Source organism: Vigna angularis, chromosome 1 (genome assembly GCF_016808095.1).
Source record: "Vigna angularis cultivar LongXiaoDou No.4 chromosome 1, ASM1680809v1, whole genome shotgun sequence".
NCBI classification, from domain to species: domain Eukaryota; kingdom Viridiplantae; phylum Streptophyta; class Magnoliopsida; order Fabales; family Fabaceae; genus Vigna; species Vigna angularis.
This window is the reverse complement of record NC_068970.1, coordinates 3,881,246-3,897,126: the sequence shown is the minus strand read 5'-3', so window position 1 is coordinate 3,897,126 and position 15,881 is coordinate 3,881,246. Positions and strand designations below refer to the sequence as shown.

General features: G+C 31.1%; 2 protein-coding genes across 5 annotated transcripts; both read right to left on the bottom strand.

Annotated features, from left to right (window-relative positions):
- Positions 1-426: 426 nt before the first annotated feature.
- LOC108332316 (diacylglycerol O-acyltransferase 3) lies at positions 427-2,192 on the bottom strand. The gene is made up of 2 exons (XM_017567511.2): positions 1,723-2,192; positions 427-1,266 (listed from the first exon to the last, which is right to left on the bottom strand). The coding sequence occupies exons 1-2, from the start codon at positions 1,996-1,998 to the stop codon at positions 550-552; spliced, it is 993 nt and encodes a 330-aa protein (XP_017423000.1). The 5' UTR covers positions 1,999-2,192; the 3' UTR covers positions 427-549.
- Positions 2,193-8,146: 5,954 nt separating this feature from the next.
- On the bottom strand, positions 8,147-15,368 carry LOC108323771 (protein CHUP1, chloroplastic). Of its 4 annotated transcripts, XM_052871783.1 has the most exons (9): positions 15,224-15,368; positions 14,953-15,094; positions 11,873-12,399; positions 11,001-11,495; positions 10,787-10,918; positions 9,968-10,149; positions 9,763-9,874; positions 8,900-9,043; positions 8,147-8,630 (listed from the first exon to the last, which is right to left on the bottom strand). In XM_052871783.1, exons 3-9 carry the CDS (start codon positions 12,395-12,397, stop codon positions 8,514-8,516), a joined length of 1,707 nt encoding a protein of 568 aa, XP_052727743.1. In that variant the 5' UTR covers positions 12,398-12,399; positions 14,953-15,094; positions 15,224-15,368; the 3' UTR covers positions 8,147-8,513. The 4 variants fall into 4 exon arrangements, with proteins under 4 accessions (XP_052727743.1, XP_017411993.1, XP_017411991.1 ...); XM_017556504.2 differs by lacking the exons at positions 14,953-15,094; positions 15,224-15,368 and having other exon boundaries at positions 8,147-8,431; positions 8,518-8,630; positions 11,873-12,698; XM_017556502.2 differs by lacking the exons at positions 14,953-15,094; positions 15,224-15,368 and having other exon boundaries at positions 11,873-12,698.
- Between the last annotated feature and the right edge of the window lie 513 nt (positions 15,369-15,881).

Here is a 15,881-nt window from a genome sequence, read left to right as displayed (position 1 = left end):
AAGGCATTCCAAGTAAGCAAGGAAAGGAATATAGCAACTAGTTTATATACATAGATAATTCGAAAAAACCATTGTTAATAATGTCAATACCACTAAAAATGTTATGTACAAAAAAAATCTTCGAATCTCTTTAAAAAAGAGTACATTCAACATTTTGCAATACATTTAAACTACACTTCTTATCTCAATTTTTTTTAATTATAACATGTTTATCAAAATTAAATCGAGTTGATTAGTGGATTAATTTCAGACAGACAACGTTAATCAATGTTCAGATGTCCATGTATTCATTTATAATAAAAGCATTCAAAGTCTCGAGGTAATCCAACATTTTTTAAATCTACATTAATTTACATGAACAATAATGATTTGAATAAGCATTTAATGTTTATTAATGATGATGCTTATCATATCTGCAATTCTATATTTATCTAAATAAAATTAAATATATTTATTTATTAAAACTAACAAAATTATAATGTAAGTATCCGATGAGAAACTAGTATATATACATTTACAAATAGCACACAAGTGGTTACCATAGCCACATCAAGCAGCCGTAATTGCACCTGCCATTCCTATATCTGTGGGATTCTCCCCTAAAAATCTAGCCACAATGGCATCCACATCCTCCAAGCCAACTCCAATGAACAGAGGGTTAGCTGGAAACTTAACAGAATCATCAAGTCCCCGAGCAAGGCTATGATCAACGGAATTCTGAACTCTCACATTAGGAGCAGTTTTGCACTTGCCCATGCACTTGCATGCAACAACAGCACCACCTTCAACACCCACCACTTTTTCAAACTCTTGCAACAATGCAGCAGCCCCTGATCTTTTGCACTTCCCACCCATGCAGACCTCAATCCTCTTCTCAGAACTGGTGGTAACTACACCACTCTCTCTCTTAATACCACCATCTCTAACACTGCTAACAGAGACATCGTTGTTAGAGCACAAATCCATGGCATCACGACGTGAATTCCCGTCCTCAACAATGGGGGTGATCTTGGTTATTGGGGATTCATCCACAGGTGCAGCAGGGGCAACAACACTAACACCAACACCAGATCTAAAGCTGTTCATGTCAACCACTTGATCACAACCACAATCACTGTCACTTGATTCAGACGATGAAGATGAAGATTCACACTTCTTTTTGGAGGCCTTGAGTTTAGCCTTCTTCTCCTGTTTCCTCTTTTTCTTCGTTTCCTTCTCCTTTGCTCTTGCAGCTTCCAACTCTCTAAGTAACACGTCGCCAGCATCCTGCACGCAGTCAAACAACACCGTTTCAATAATATTTTCTTGGGTAAAAAACTTCATCTACCATCATCATCATTATTAGATTTATGCACATTGTTGTTTCTATTACTGTTAATATACTTATTATAAAAATTAATAAACCTATTTCATACGCAAATATACATTAAAAACTTTGATCTCCTTATTTTTTATTCGCAAATATAGATTCTGGGATTATTTCATTCATGAACTTAACATCCGATATTTAATAAATTCCCTGATCTGACATCTATAATTTCACAATTAGAAAAGAAGAAATAAAAAAAAACAGAGCGAGGCCAAATTTGTAAATACTAATCACATATAAATCAAATTATAATAAAACATGTTATTATTATTAATATTATGATTATCAAGCAAGGGATAATATACAATCATAATTCTGAACAGTAACAAGATAAAAAAGGGAAAAAATTGTACCGAGGTGAGGTTTTGTTGAAGATCATAGAACATGGAAAGCTTCTGAGGATCCGAGGCGAACCCTAATTTGGAGAAATCCTTCAGCAGTTTCAACGTTTTCTTGGGAGAGAGAACCTTTTTGGTGTTCTGGTAATACTGCAGATGCCCCTCGTCACAGAAGTCAGAACCCGTTCCCATTCTCACCGCAACACGAGGAGCCACGCCACGGGAACGCGTGTGAGTCCCAGCGCCGGAGACGTAGCTGACATGACGGAAAACGGTGCCAGAAATCTCCATGCGTGACGATGGCAACGAACGACGCAAAGTTCTCCTTTTCTTCCTTTCTAATCTTTCCTAAGATGCTTCGATAATCTTCTATGAATGTTCCTTTCTTAATCTACAAACACGATTTTTCTTTTTGAATTTTTTCAGCTAATGTGGCTGTCTCTTATTGGGCCTTTTTGACGTGGCTCGCATTTTCGTTTAGCCTCTGGCGGACACGTGACCGTTTTGGTTTTCCACGGTTTTCTTTCGTTCCGCGCACGAATTTCTTTGATCTCGGCCGTTGGATTAACTTCCCATCATCCTGTGGTGCAGATGCAAACAGAGTGGCGACACGTGTTTGGCTTTTTAATGACGCGTCACCATTTTAAAGAACACGTGGTCATAGACGATGCGTTGTGACAGATGGATCTTAGACGACTTCGTTATTATCTATACCATTAAGAGAATTTATTTTTTATACAATTTTTTTTAAATTTATCATATTAATAATCACTTTTCAAATTCAAATAATATTTAATTTTTAACATTCAAACAATTATTCATGATAAAAATATTGTTTTTATTTTACATTTTTAATAACTATTTTCTTTTTTGAATTAAGTAATTACTTTCATAAAAAATATTAAAATAGTAAGAAATTTATAAATTATTTGTTATAAAATTTATTTCATAATTTGTTAATAATTTCAATTTTAATAATAAAAAATCATTTCATATTTTAATAATTTTTTTAAACATTCGCTGAATTGTTTTTACTTGTTTATATAAATTTTTCAAACTCTTATCAAATAACTTCCCTCCTTTACGGAGGTATATTACATATAAAAAGTTCAGATTTAATTATTTTAAAGTTAATTTGAAAATCTATTCCAGTCAGTTAAAATATCTCTTTTCGTTAATATACTTTGATTTTATTTCAACGGTTTATATTTAATATTATTAATTAATAAAATATTTAAATAAAATAAAAAATAATTATATTTTCACATTATTCAAATAAATATTTGTATAGTAATCACTTTTAAATTTTTAGTAACTTATACTGAATTATTAAGTGATCATCTTTTATTAACAGTGTTTCAGAATTGAATTTATTTATACACATTGGATATTTAATCGCTTATTAAATAGTAATAAAAATATATACTTGGTGAATTGTAATTTAAGAAAAAAAAATTATGTACATATATCCTTTGAGATAAACTTGCTGACAAGAGAAACACAAGACTGCAGAAAAAATTTTGATCAATGCATTTAAGGGTGTTTCAACATGCACTTTCAATCATTTCATTTTATATTTCCAATTTTTTTTAATTCTAAAATTATTATCTACAATTTAAAAACCCTACATTTTATTTTTTATACTCAAATTTCAAATTTATTAAAGAAATTTTCTTTCAACCAATTTTAAAATTTGACTAATCTTCTTTCTTGAATTTTAAAATTCTGATAAAAAATCTTTTATCATATTTTAAAATTCGTTAAAATATTTAAAAAAATTCTTTAACAAATTTTAATTCAGATAAAAAAAAATTGTTTAAAAAAGACTTAAAAACAAATTCACTTTAAGAAAAAAAAACATATTTAATCCTAAAAAATTCTTTATAAAATAAGAAAGTTTCAGAAAATGTGAAAGTTTGAATTAATCCATTTAATAACAAACAGTATAAAAAAAAAGGGTGTTTCATCATGCGTCTCCAATCCTCTCATCATGAACCTCCAATAAACTTTAACAAAATTACTATTTCACCCTTAGTTATTTTAAATTTTGTAAAAACTAAAAAAAAACTGGTCAAAGATTTTTAACAATTTCAGTTTTTATTTTCTGCATTACATTTCATTTGATTATCTGCATAGGGCAAATTCAACTTTTACGTTTCTTTGCATCGTATTTCATTTGCTTCCTGAAGTTTTAAATGTTTTATTCTTCTTCGACTACATTCGTAACTTATACAAATCTAATAATTTAAAATCACGCAACTGTAAGAAGAATTTTTAGAGAAACAGCGGACAAGCTGTTACCATTTCCAGTTTTCTCTAACCTCCACGTCTAAGGTCTAAGCTGTCTCTCCAAGATGCCAAGCTACCTTCAACATCTTAATATTCAACTAAGGGTGCAAACACTATGCAGATCTTTTAAACAATATATTTAATGCTGAAAAAGACTTTCTTTAATAAAAGATAATTTTCAATGAATCAATTTTAATGTATAATCATCTTTATTAATTAATGGATATTTATAAAAATTAAAAGTATAGGATTAAAGGATTGGAGAAACAGATGAAACACCCTAAAAAAAATGTCAAAATAGGCCTGATATGTCATTTAAATAATGAGTGTTTCATCTATCCATTCAAGATTTTATCCTGCACCTTCAAAAATTTCACTTTTAACTTTTTGATATCTCATCCTACACCTCCAACTTTTTTAAAACTTTATTTTTAACTTTAATAAATATTTTTCCATTTTTTTTTCTTTCTTATTAAAAAGAATCTTCACTGTCTTAATAATAATTTAATTTAATTTAATTTAAAATTTAAATATTATTTAAAATAATTTTATATTTTAATAATTAGGGTTAAATATGTTTTTAGTCCCTAAACTATTGGCCATTTCTGGTTTACGTCCCTCTTCCAAAGTAAGGTACACTTTAATCCTAAACTTTGGTTTTAGTCCTCCAAAACTAACACCGTGAAAATAATGCTGACGTGTCTAACGGTAGACTGACAGAGTTCTTTATTTTTCAGCTTTTCTTCCTTTCTCTCTCCCTCGGATTATGTTACGATGACCCTTACTGTTCAACATCATTGCCTTCATCAGCCATTTCAACCTTGCCCCCAAACCCCTTCCCGCCGCTGCTCTTTCCGACGCTTCTTCCTCCGAAACCACTGCCGACGTCTTCTCCAGATCCGTCGCATCTAAGCGAAAGCGCGCAAAAGGTAACACCAACTCCAACTCCAACACCAAGCGCTGCACTCGGAGCAGAATCGCGCCTCCTCCACCACCACCGCCTACAACGCTCCCGCTGCTGCCCGAGACTCCGGTTCTGAAGAAAACAACCACCAGAGAAAGCCACAAGGACGCGCCGGTGTGGCTGAGCTTCGGGAACCGCGGCGGTGCAGGTGCGTCGGTGGATCCATTCTGGTTCCCGGCGGCGGGAACGGTGGTGACGGTAGAGAAGACAATGGTTGGAGAATCACCAAGCCTTCTAGAACTACGCCGGGAAAAAGCATCCCAAAATAATCTTCTACCGTTCCTTCTGGCGTCATGATCATTGGCATTAGCATTGTTTCCAGACAAAATGTTGGAAGATATTGTGACCACGTCAACTTGAAGCACACTATCATTTCCTGTTCCTCTTTCCTGATTGGATACAAGAATACCTAAACCTGAAGGTATTGTCTCACGGCATGGTTCTTCTTCTGGTCCTTGAGAAGTTGCTGCTGAGTTGGAACCTTGAGAAACAAAGTTGGAAGAATTTTGGATAGATATGAATTGCATTCTCAACAGAAAAGCTGATAAACTCTGAATAAAAAAAAAACTGTCTCAGTCTACCGTTAGCCACGTCAACATTATTTTCACGGTGTTAGTTTTGGAGGACTAAAACCAAAGTTTCGAAAAGTATGAGGACTAAAGTGTACCTTACTTTGGAAGAGGACGAAAACCAGAAATGACCAATAATTTAGGGACTAAAAACATATTTAACCCTAATAATTATTAAAATATAATTTATATTATAATAATAGTTATATTAAAAACATAATAATAATAATAATAATAATAATAAATAATAATAATAATAAATTTGATTTAATATATTCAAATATATTAAATTATAATAAAATATTAAAATAAATTAAATAATTATTAAATTTTAAATAAAAATAAAAATTTTAAAAAACTTATTTATATATTAAAATCTATAAAATATGTTAATACTTTTGCTTTTTATTTAAAATTTAACAAATATTAAACTTAAATAAAAATTATAATATTAATTATTATATTTTTATATTTTAATAATTAATAAAATATAATTTATATTTTTAAAATAGTTCTATTAAGAAAATTGAAAAATAATAACTAAAATAAAAATAAAAATGAAAATAAAAATAATACTTAAAATTATATTTAATATATTAAATTATATTAAAATATTAAATTAAATTTAATAATTATTAAAATTTAAAAAAAACAAAATTTTGAAAAATTTATTAATCAGATATAGATAATTATAAGTTATGAATCGGATATCAATATCCGAGAATGGTTTTAAAATTTTATTTTATATAAATTTTAATAATTATTTAATTTAATTTAATATTTTAATATAATTTAGTATATTTGAATATTTTATTTAATATAATTTTATTTGTTATTTGATAAATAATTGTTTTAAAATTTTGTTTAATATTTAAATTTTAATAATTATTTAATTTAATTTAATAAATTAATATAATTTAATGTATTTGAATATATTAAATATTTTATTTAATATAATTTTATATTTTTGTTATTATTTTTATTTTTATATTTTTAATATAACTATTATTATAATATAAATTATATTTTAATAATTATTAAAATATAAAATTATATTAAATAATATTAGAATTTTAAATTTAATTATTATTAAGGTGGTATAGAGTCTTTTTAATAAGAAAAAGAAAATAAAATAAAAATATATATTAAAATTAAAAATAATTTTTTTTTAAAATTAAAGGTGTAGGATAATGATAAGATCAAAAGTAAAATTTTTAGAGGTGCAATTTTAGAGATATAGGATGAAACAATCTTAAATAGTAAAACAATGGAAAAATAAAAAATACGGGCCAGTCCACTCATTACGAATTTATTATGGGTGTTTCATCATGCACCTCTAGTCCTTCCACCCTACTTCCAAACTTTAATAACAAAATTTTACTAAAATTAAAAATTAATAGAATAAATTAAATATTTATAATTAAATTATAAAATCAAAAAAATAATCTAATAAACTTAAAAATTAAAACACCAAAAAAATAATAATACTTAAAACTACCTAATAACTTTTATAATTTTTTATATGAATTTTAAATAAATTTAAAATATTCATATAAATTATTGTATACAAAATATCTATTTAAACATTTATAAATAATATAATTAAAATTTTTAAATTAATCTAATAAACTTTTACATTCAAAATAAAAAAATTTAAATTTTAAAATAATATAATAAAAAATAAAAAAAACAAACTTTTACATTATAAATAATATAATTAAACCTTTAAAATAATATAACAAATTTTAAAGTTATCTCGTTAAATATTTATAAATAATATAATTAAATATTCTAAAGTAACATAATGAACTTTTATATTATAAAATAATATAACACATTAAAAAAAATTTATAAGCACATCGGAATATTTTTTTTTAAATATGTATATATAACATTTCAAGTTTCGATAAATAAATTTAAAAAAAATATGTACCGACTATCAACATGATGAATCGGACATCGACTTTCAAAATTTCCTTTTTCAGATTTTTATATTTGATACATTTATCTTTATAATTTTATTTTTATTTTTTCATAATTTTATTTATTAAATTTAATAAAATCATATAAATTATTTTTTAATATTATAAATTATCTAATTAAATATTTATAAATAAAATATTTTAACAATCTCTCAAAACTGAAAAAGGAGAAAACTAAAGAAGATGAAGTGCATGATATGCAAACACTCAACAGAAGTAAACAGGGTGCAGGTTTTCTAAACAATATATTTAAGGTTGAAAAATGCTTCATTTAACACACAAAATTTTTCAATAAATAAATTTTAATATATAACAACCTCAATTAATTAGAGGATATTTATGGAAACCGAAGATGTAAGATAAAAGGTTGGAGGTGCAGAGTGAAATAGCCATTTATTCTCCAACCCATTTTCCGGTAAGTCAGTCTCCTTCCACCCGATTTGTCATTCTTAATTATTTTTCTGTTAATATAAATAATGTCCATTTATTAGTGTTATATACTTGTTTTTAACTATGGAATTTATTTTGATGATGAAAAATATCCTCGAACTTTTCATCATTACTTTTACTCTTTATAAGAATGATTTTTACAGGCACAAAACAAGGTAAAATCTTTTCCAATTAAATTTTCATTCTTGAACGAAAAGAACGTAAATGATTATATAATGAGGTAGAAATAGCTTCAGAAGTGTTTTTCCCAAGCTCTACAGATTGAACATGACTGTTATACTTTTGAAGTAACTCTATAAACATTGATCACATGCACCTTCAAAAGCCAAAGTTTCTTCTTCTTCACGGTCTTTGTTACATGCACATAACAGTGAAGACCCTATTCCTAGGTTATGACATGTTGGGAGCTCACAGATTATTAGCCATTTGACCTTACTATGGAGTTTTCTTTCTTCAGAATCTCTTCATGTCTAACAAGCATTGACATTGGAGATGAGAAAAAGAATAATGAATGTTGAATACCCATCTTTTGTAGCATAAAGTAACAATGGTTTACCATGATAATGGTATGCCAGCCAAAAGTTCTCGAGACCCTGCTAGGTGTCCTGGTACACGTTGCCGTATCTCTTCAAAACAACACATTGTTTCTGAGTCCAATCCTCCAGCAAACTACAAAAACATGCTAAAATCAGTGTGACAGCTTCGTATATGATGAAATTGGTGCATGTGGTCTGTCTATGTAATAAAATGAAGAACATGCTGTGAAAGATAAATAATATTTCACTCAGTGAGAGTGGCCTTTTGATGACATGTAAACAAACATGTTTAGGGGTTCAACTTATGATGTGCTTTAGTCACAAATTTCTGAACACTTACTAGTTACACATGAAAATCAGAAGTGATGACAAAAAATCTGCAGACAGATGCTAACAGTTTACCTGATGGGCTCTGTATGCAAAATGCACACCCTGAAGCAGAAGAGAATCTTGAATAGATTCTCTGTCGGAATTGCGAACGGATTCAAGCTCGATTGTCACTCTTTTCATGTACATCTTGACAAGGGTCATGGAAGCCTGCTTTATCTGCATATAGATGATATATTATTCATTAAGACAAGTTTTACAATGCAAATTTAGCATGTGCAAAGACAACGACAGAAGACAACAAATCTTCTAAGGGTTTGTTTGAAAGTTTCTCCTAAACACTTCTATGAGAGAAAAATAACCCAAAAAAAATGAAATTAGAATCTGTATAAGATTCTATTAGCTTCTCATAAATCCTGCTTTTAATTCATGTTCAAAGTAGTTTTAGTCTATGGAGAAACTAATTTCATTTCTCTTTCTTATTTTTTTCTCAGCTAGAAGTGTTTATGAAGAAGTATCCTCCAAACAGGCCCTAAGACAAGACATTGAAAAGCATGAGAAGCAATCATGCTCTTATATAAATGCAAATGACTTATGATAAGAAACACATGGATTGTGATGATTGGAAATGTACGGCCATCTCCAGTAGTTGTCGGTGATCATTAATAATATTTTGAATAAGAATGAATTTTCTATTTCTAAAGAGGAAGTCATATAATATGCCTCTACAAACAAATTAGACAGTCACATCTTTTAAATCATGCATACTTCATTGAATTTGTTAGACATGACTGAAAGAAAAACAACTCATGAGTTTTAACGCAGAAAGTTTTAATCACAGGGACATCCTTGTATGAACGTTGAACATTGATCTCCCTTCAGGGGTATACGTTCATTCAATGTTCTCATTTCAAAGATATAGCATAAAAAAACCATACATTGCTCATTATTCCAGAATCAAGCATCCATGCAGTTGGAATGTTGTACACTTGATATGAATGTATGACTGAACTCCTTAGCTTTATTAGCCTCTGTATTCTCCTCTCAGACCTGTTACAACGAGATGTAAAGAGAGACAGAGTTAGCATCCTTGACCTGTAAATGTCATATCAGTGATTAATAAACAGGAACAATATATCTAACTTGTCTAATAGGCTGGCCATCTTTTTTAAGGCAGCTCCACATGGAATATCAGGGTCATCCTTGTAGGAGGAGATTTCCTGTTCTAGCATTTTGAGTTCATGATACTCAATTGCAGCCTCTCTCAATGCATCAGCTCTCTTCTCAGGCCACTTAAAATGCTTCAAGACAGCACGTTCATCAGCCTGCAGAATGAAAGATACAGTCCTTTGTTTTAAGAAAGAAACCAATTATAATTTATGTTGTACCTGATTACAACATTACGTGACACTGGCATACTTTTAAGAACCTTGTAGTACAGTCTCATTTTCTGATGAAACTTCATTAGATGTACATTATTAAACTAAACATTAATATTCAATACCTTAACTCATGCATTTCTGCATAACCACCTTTCCTTGTAGGGCTTAGATCATTCATGAAGGTTAAACTATATGCAGCAGTAAAACTCGATGAACAAGAATGTACAAATAGAATATACCATTTTTTTGTCTTGGGAACAGGAAAGGATGATGACATTAAATGCTAAATCAATGAAGTTATCTTTCAGAGTCCATATAAAAGTATTGCCTCCATTTCTTGTTACATGTCACTTTTAGAGAAAATAAATATTTCTACTTATCTGTCATTAATTATCATTTTCTTACTTATTTAAAACTTGCAAATTGAAAACGACAAATAAAAGTGTAAAGAATATCAAAGTACAGAAAAAAAAGATACTAAGAAATTACAAATATATCTTACATGATAAATAGCTAAACCAATTGGCTGCTCAAGCAGTAATCATTATCTGCCAGATAAACAGTTTCGCTAGAAACTTACCAATGATGATAGTTTTCCATCAAGCCAATTAACAAACTTTAAGACCTCTTCAATATCCGTGAATGCTGCATCTACTACTTTCTTTATGAGGTCATTAACGAACTCTCCTTTTGTTTCAATATCTGTCCTTATCTGGAAAAGATGGTCATTTATTAGTCTCATTAAATAGTAGTACACATCTCAAAGTTAGAAACACATTGAATGCAAAGCTTACGGCTAACAGATGAGCTGAACGGTTTTGAATTTCTCCCACAATGCTACTGTGTGCACTAATAACTACTGGTCTCTGATGATTCACAGGTCCTTTTGAGTCTATCTTCCCATCTTTACTCTTTAACGAGTGAAATAGTTCAACAATTGCAGCACCCTTTTTGGTGTCAGATAATCTTGCTGAAGGCCGAGATGGAATTGGAGGTGGTGGAGGAGGCGGAGGGGGTTGCAGGCATGTGCTGTGTGCAGAATTTCTTCCTATAATTGGTGGTGGTAGTGGTGGAGGTGGCTGCAGGCATATATTGGGTGGAGATTTTCTTCCTATACTTTTAGTTTCATGAATGGAAAAACTTCTGGTTGGTGAAAGAATTGATGCTTTGGCAAAATTAACTTCAGGATTACCTTCCTTTTTCACTCTAGACAGTTCCAATTTGTCAGCAATGAGTTTCTGTATGTCTTTAAACTTGGGACTCTGGTGTTCTCCTATTACTGACTCCTTCTTCATCCAAGAAAAGAAAAACAGATTCAGTTCCAAGATGTGGGAAACATAAATTTTTATGAACAAAACAAACACATGATCTTAAATTTGTACCAGTATAATTTAAGAGTAAACAACTATCAACAACATGAAAAATCCAATCAAACAGTGATTGATGACTGCAATAAACGAATTAACCACACTTGGAATTAAGACCGAATATGAAAATTACAATACTTAGAACTTCAGAAGGAAATTCAAATATTGAGAAATTATTATATGGTCCTAAACCTGTTCATGACCATGGTCTCGATTCACCATCAAGAGTGGCAGAAAAAAATCTAATAGCTTCTCTTCAAAGTTCATATTTTTCGAGGTAAAACATAACAAATTCTCACCTTTCCACTGTTGCCAATCCCAACAGTTGCTTGCTTAGCTTCAGCAAGGTTCCGAGTGAGCTTTGTGTTCTGGGACTCAAGCTCCACATTCAAGCTCTTAACTCTATCCAATTCCTCCTTCAACGCCAGCACCTCAGATTGCAAACTCTTGATCAAATTTTCACTCACCTCGAGCTTCTCCTGCAACTCCTTCCTCTTCTTCCCATCAGGGTCATCATCTCCACTCTTCCTCAAACCGAAATCCCCAAGCCTTCGCCGTGGCCGAGCAACAACAACAACCTCAGCCTCCTCAGCTTCCCTACCCTTTCGAGACCCCACAGCAGCACCCCTCTTGGCCCTCGAAACGTCCTTCAAGTCCAGGGGCACTGACTTGGCTCTGGTTGATGTCTCTGGTGGTGACTTTGGAGCCTTGGAAGAAGCTCTGAGGCGTGGCTGCGGTGGACTCTGCAGGGACTTGTTGTTGTCACCGTGCTTCTTCAACGCAGTTCTTGTAGTGATTGGTGAAGACGGCGTCTTTTGCTTCATCACTGAAAAGGGTCTGTCTGATGAGAGATGATAAAAAGATGAAAGAGTGACAAAAGAGAAGAAAAGCAGGAATGTTGCGGAGAGAGGCTTTGTTCGTGTGAAACGGTGACGGTGGCAGTGCCATGCAGAAGAAAGACAGAAAAGGAAAAAAAAAGGTTACGCGACAAGCGTGTCCGTGTGTGTGAAAGAAGGAGTGTGTGCCAACTCGTGACAGAACAGGGTCGCCATAGACGAACAAACAACACCTTCAAACCGAACGAACCGTTGACAACAAAATTAAACTCTGGAAGTTTTCCCTGTACTGTTAAATTGACATAACAAAAGTTACTTCTTTTAACTTTAAAAAGAACATGCTTCAAATGAAGGCCCATTTTTTACAGGAGTAACTATAAAGTTTAACTATGGATCATGGGTTATGATAAGGAGAAATATAATCGCAGTTTGAAAAGCATATATAAATTCTTAAATGGTGGATTATGAAGATAAATGAGTTGCAGTTGTATTTTTTTTATTGCAGTTCTCGCAGCTGTAATTTATAAAAAGAACGAATATTTCCCAACAATCTTACATAATTCTATATGATACTTTCGTATTTTTAATCAGCACGAACTTTCCCCAATTTGGATAACAATATGATATTATATATCCTTCATGTCAATAATATTTTAAGAATTTTATATTTTGTAACATAAACTGGGGAAAGTCAGAAATTTTGTTTCTTTATGTGTCTTGTATGTAACTATATATATGTAAGACAACAGCTAGCAGAGGGAAGTAGGTGCAACAAAGGTTCAACGTACTTTACAGTCATACAAAAAAATGAGTATATGATTTTTGGGACTTGTTATATGATAATACTAGAGAGAGAAACACATTTTTTTTTTCAGAAAAAGAAAAACATCATGATTGATCATAGGATTCGCTGAGAAAAATAATAAAAAAACATGTTTTCTGCATTATAAATAAGAGATCTAAATATATCATTATCATCATGATCATGATCTGAAATGCAATATGAAATGAAATGAAACAGAAGTTAAAGATAACGTTACACACAAAATATAGTAAAATGATTAAAATAAAGAAAGATATTTAAAGTATCTCTCTAACTCAATGCTATTGTGTGATTAACAGGGCGTGAAGGAGACAGATCGTCTTTGTAAGGGTAGAAGTGTTCTTTTTAGGATATGGATCCCTATGTCTTAAAACTGTCAAAACCAAATTTATTAGACTCTCCCTTCTGTCCTATTCTTTTCCTTATCTTCAATTCAAGGGCCAAAGGACCACAGATTAAAGCTAAGGTCATCACAATAAATTTAATAAAATAATTATGTTATCCATTTATCTTTTTTATGTAACACCTATATAATTATTTTATTGAAGATGGAAAAAAGAATGTGAGAATTAATGGAGGACAGTAAATGTGCATCCCAAAACCAAAACTTTGTTTCATGGTCCATAAAGACAGATACATAAGACAATGTAAACCACTTTTTTTATAAAGAAAATCCACTCACAAAAGGACGGGTCATTATATGATTTATTAACTACTATAAGTGTGTAAGTTAAAATTTATTTATTTTTAAACTGTAATATACTTATTCTTTTGGACCTGTTAGTGTTTCTGGTGCGTGTTGTTTAAGTATGATTATTACTTTTAAAAGAAAAAAGTGAGCTACGGAATCTCAATATTTAATTTGCGTGAAAAGACACAAAACAAAGTGCGTTTCGTGAATAAGCCAAGACTTCAATTCCTTAAGGCTCAAAAAGCACACAAAAAAGCGTTTTTTTTCATAAAAGGGCCATTAACTAAAAGAATTGCAATTCAAAAGAACTCAGAACTTGAAGACTCTTATTTAAGATGCATGTGAGTTATGTATGAGATGACATGAATCTCACAATGGCCCAGCAATTTGTGCACCAAGTTTGACTATTTTTGTTGCAGAAAGTGATCCCTCAGATGGGTTGAACCTGAATGTTTGTCAAAGATAGTGTTATAAAATTTTCACATCAGACAAAAACGTATAGTGAAAAGGAGAACCCGTGAAACGTGTAGGAGCTATTTGTGCAGTGTCTACATGTGACAGTCCATGAAAGTGAGAGAAAAATGAGTAGCAGAGCAGCTGCAGCAGCTAGATTTTAGAGCCACCTCATACTAGATTTTAGTACCACATACTGCATAAGGGGAATGCAAACAACATCTTTACAGAATCACATGTTTGTCCTGTTTTGACACTGGAGGACCATCATCAACCATGCACAATAGTACACTAAATGGATTCATGCATAATTTGTCACTACTAAACCAATTTCAGTATAGATTACCTACCTATCTATTTTGTAGCCTTTCAAAAGGTTCCCTTTTAATGACCCCTTTTGACGAGTTTTCCTTTGGATTGTTTCCATGGTCAAAAACTACTATTTTTTAGCTTAAAATTCAAATAACACAGATATGTATAGATATGTAGATCATGTGAGCCTGCAGCTTTCAGTGTTTAAGAGGGATGCAGTGTTCAAATCAGTTCTTGCAAAAAGCTAAAGTATTAACCAAATACCTTCCAAAAAGGACTTCACCTTCACCCTTCAGACTTCACAGTGATATTGCAGTCTTAAAGCCTTAATAGCCCATGAATCAGAAGGAAACTTTTTCCAACCCTTGACAACTAAATCTCCTACATGTCATCATCTATAAAGAATCTGCAGATAAATCAGTTTAATGCAAGAACTGAATAGCTCTCTTTATGAAAGATGATGATGAATAAGCTGTGTTTAATGAATGACTCATAAACATGCAGAAACAGAGAAAAAAAGGTGTGAGGAAGACACCTTGGCTTTCAGCTTGGTTCCACCATTAATGGAGGAGGGTGCTAGCTTGTGTTATATGTACGTTTCTTTGTGGCAGTTGATCTTGATTATGAAAAATAGAAGGAAATGTAAAAGTCAGAGAAAGGCAAAAAAGGGTGGTAGGGGATTGAGTATATAAGTAATAGGTGATATTCCCTTTGAAGGAATACTTTATATATATATAACAAAACCTTTCCAAGTTTGTTGCCACTTCACATCACAGAAGGTGTCATTTGTTAATGCAGTTGTGATTAAGGAAATAGCTAGGAATGCCGCTTTCATCTTTGAAATCCGTTGTCTTTTTGTAATTTGGCTCTTGAACACACGTGCTAAAATTCTATCCCCTTTTGCAATTGAGGTTTGAACTCAAAATTAACCCTTTTTCTGGTAGGTACATTGGCCTAAATAGAAGTATCTTAAGATGGCAGACACCGCTGGAGGTCCTTATCAAACGGTTTTTAATTTCTTAACAACCTTTTCACTATATCCCTTTTGTTACAAATTTCTTTGTCTCTTTCCAACAGCTAATTGGCTGAATAATACAATTAATTACATTTCAAGTTTCAACCTGTTCATCTTCAGTGGCAGTTGTGAGCATTATATCGAACACTGGTTGTGCATTATTACTGTAACATTTGTG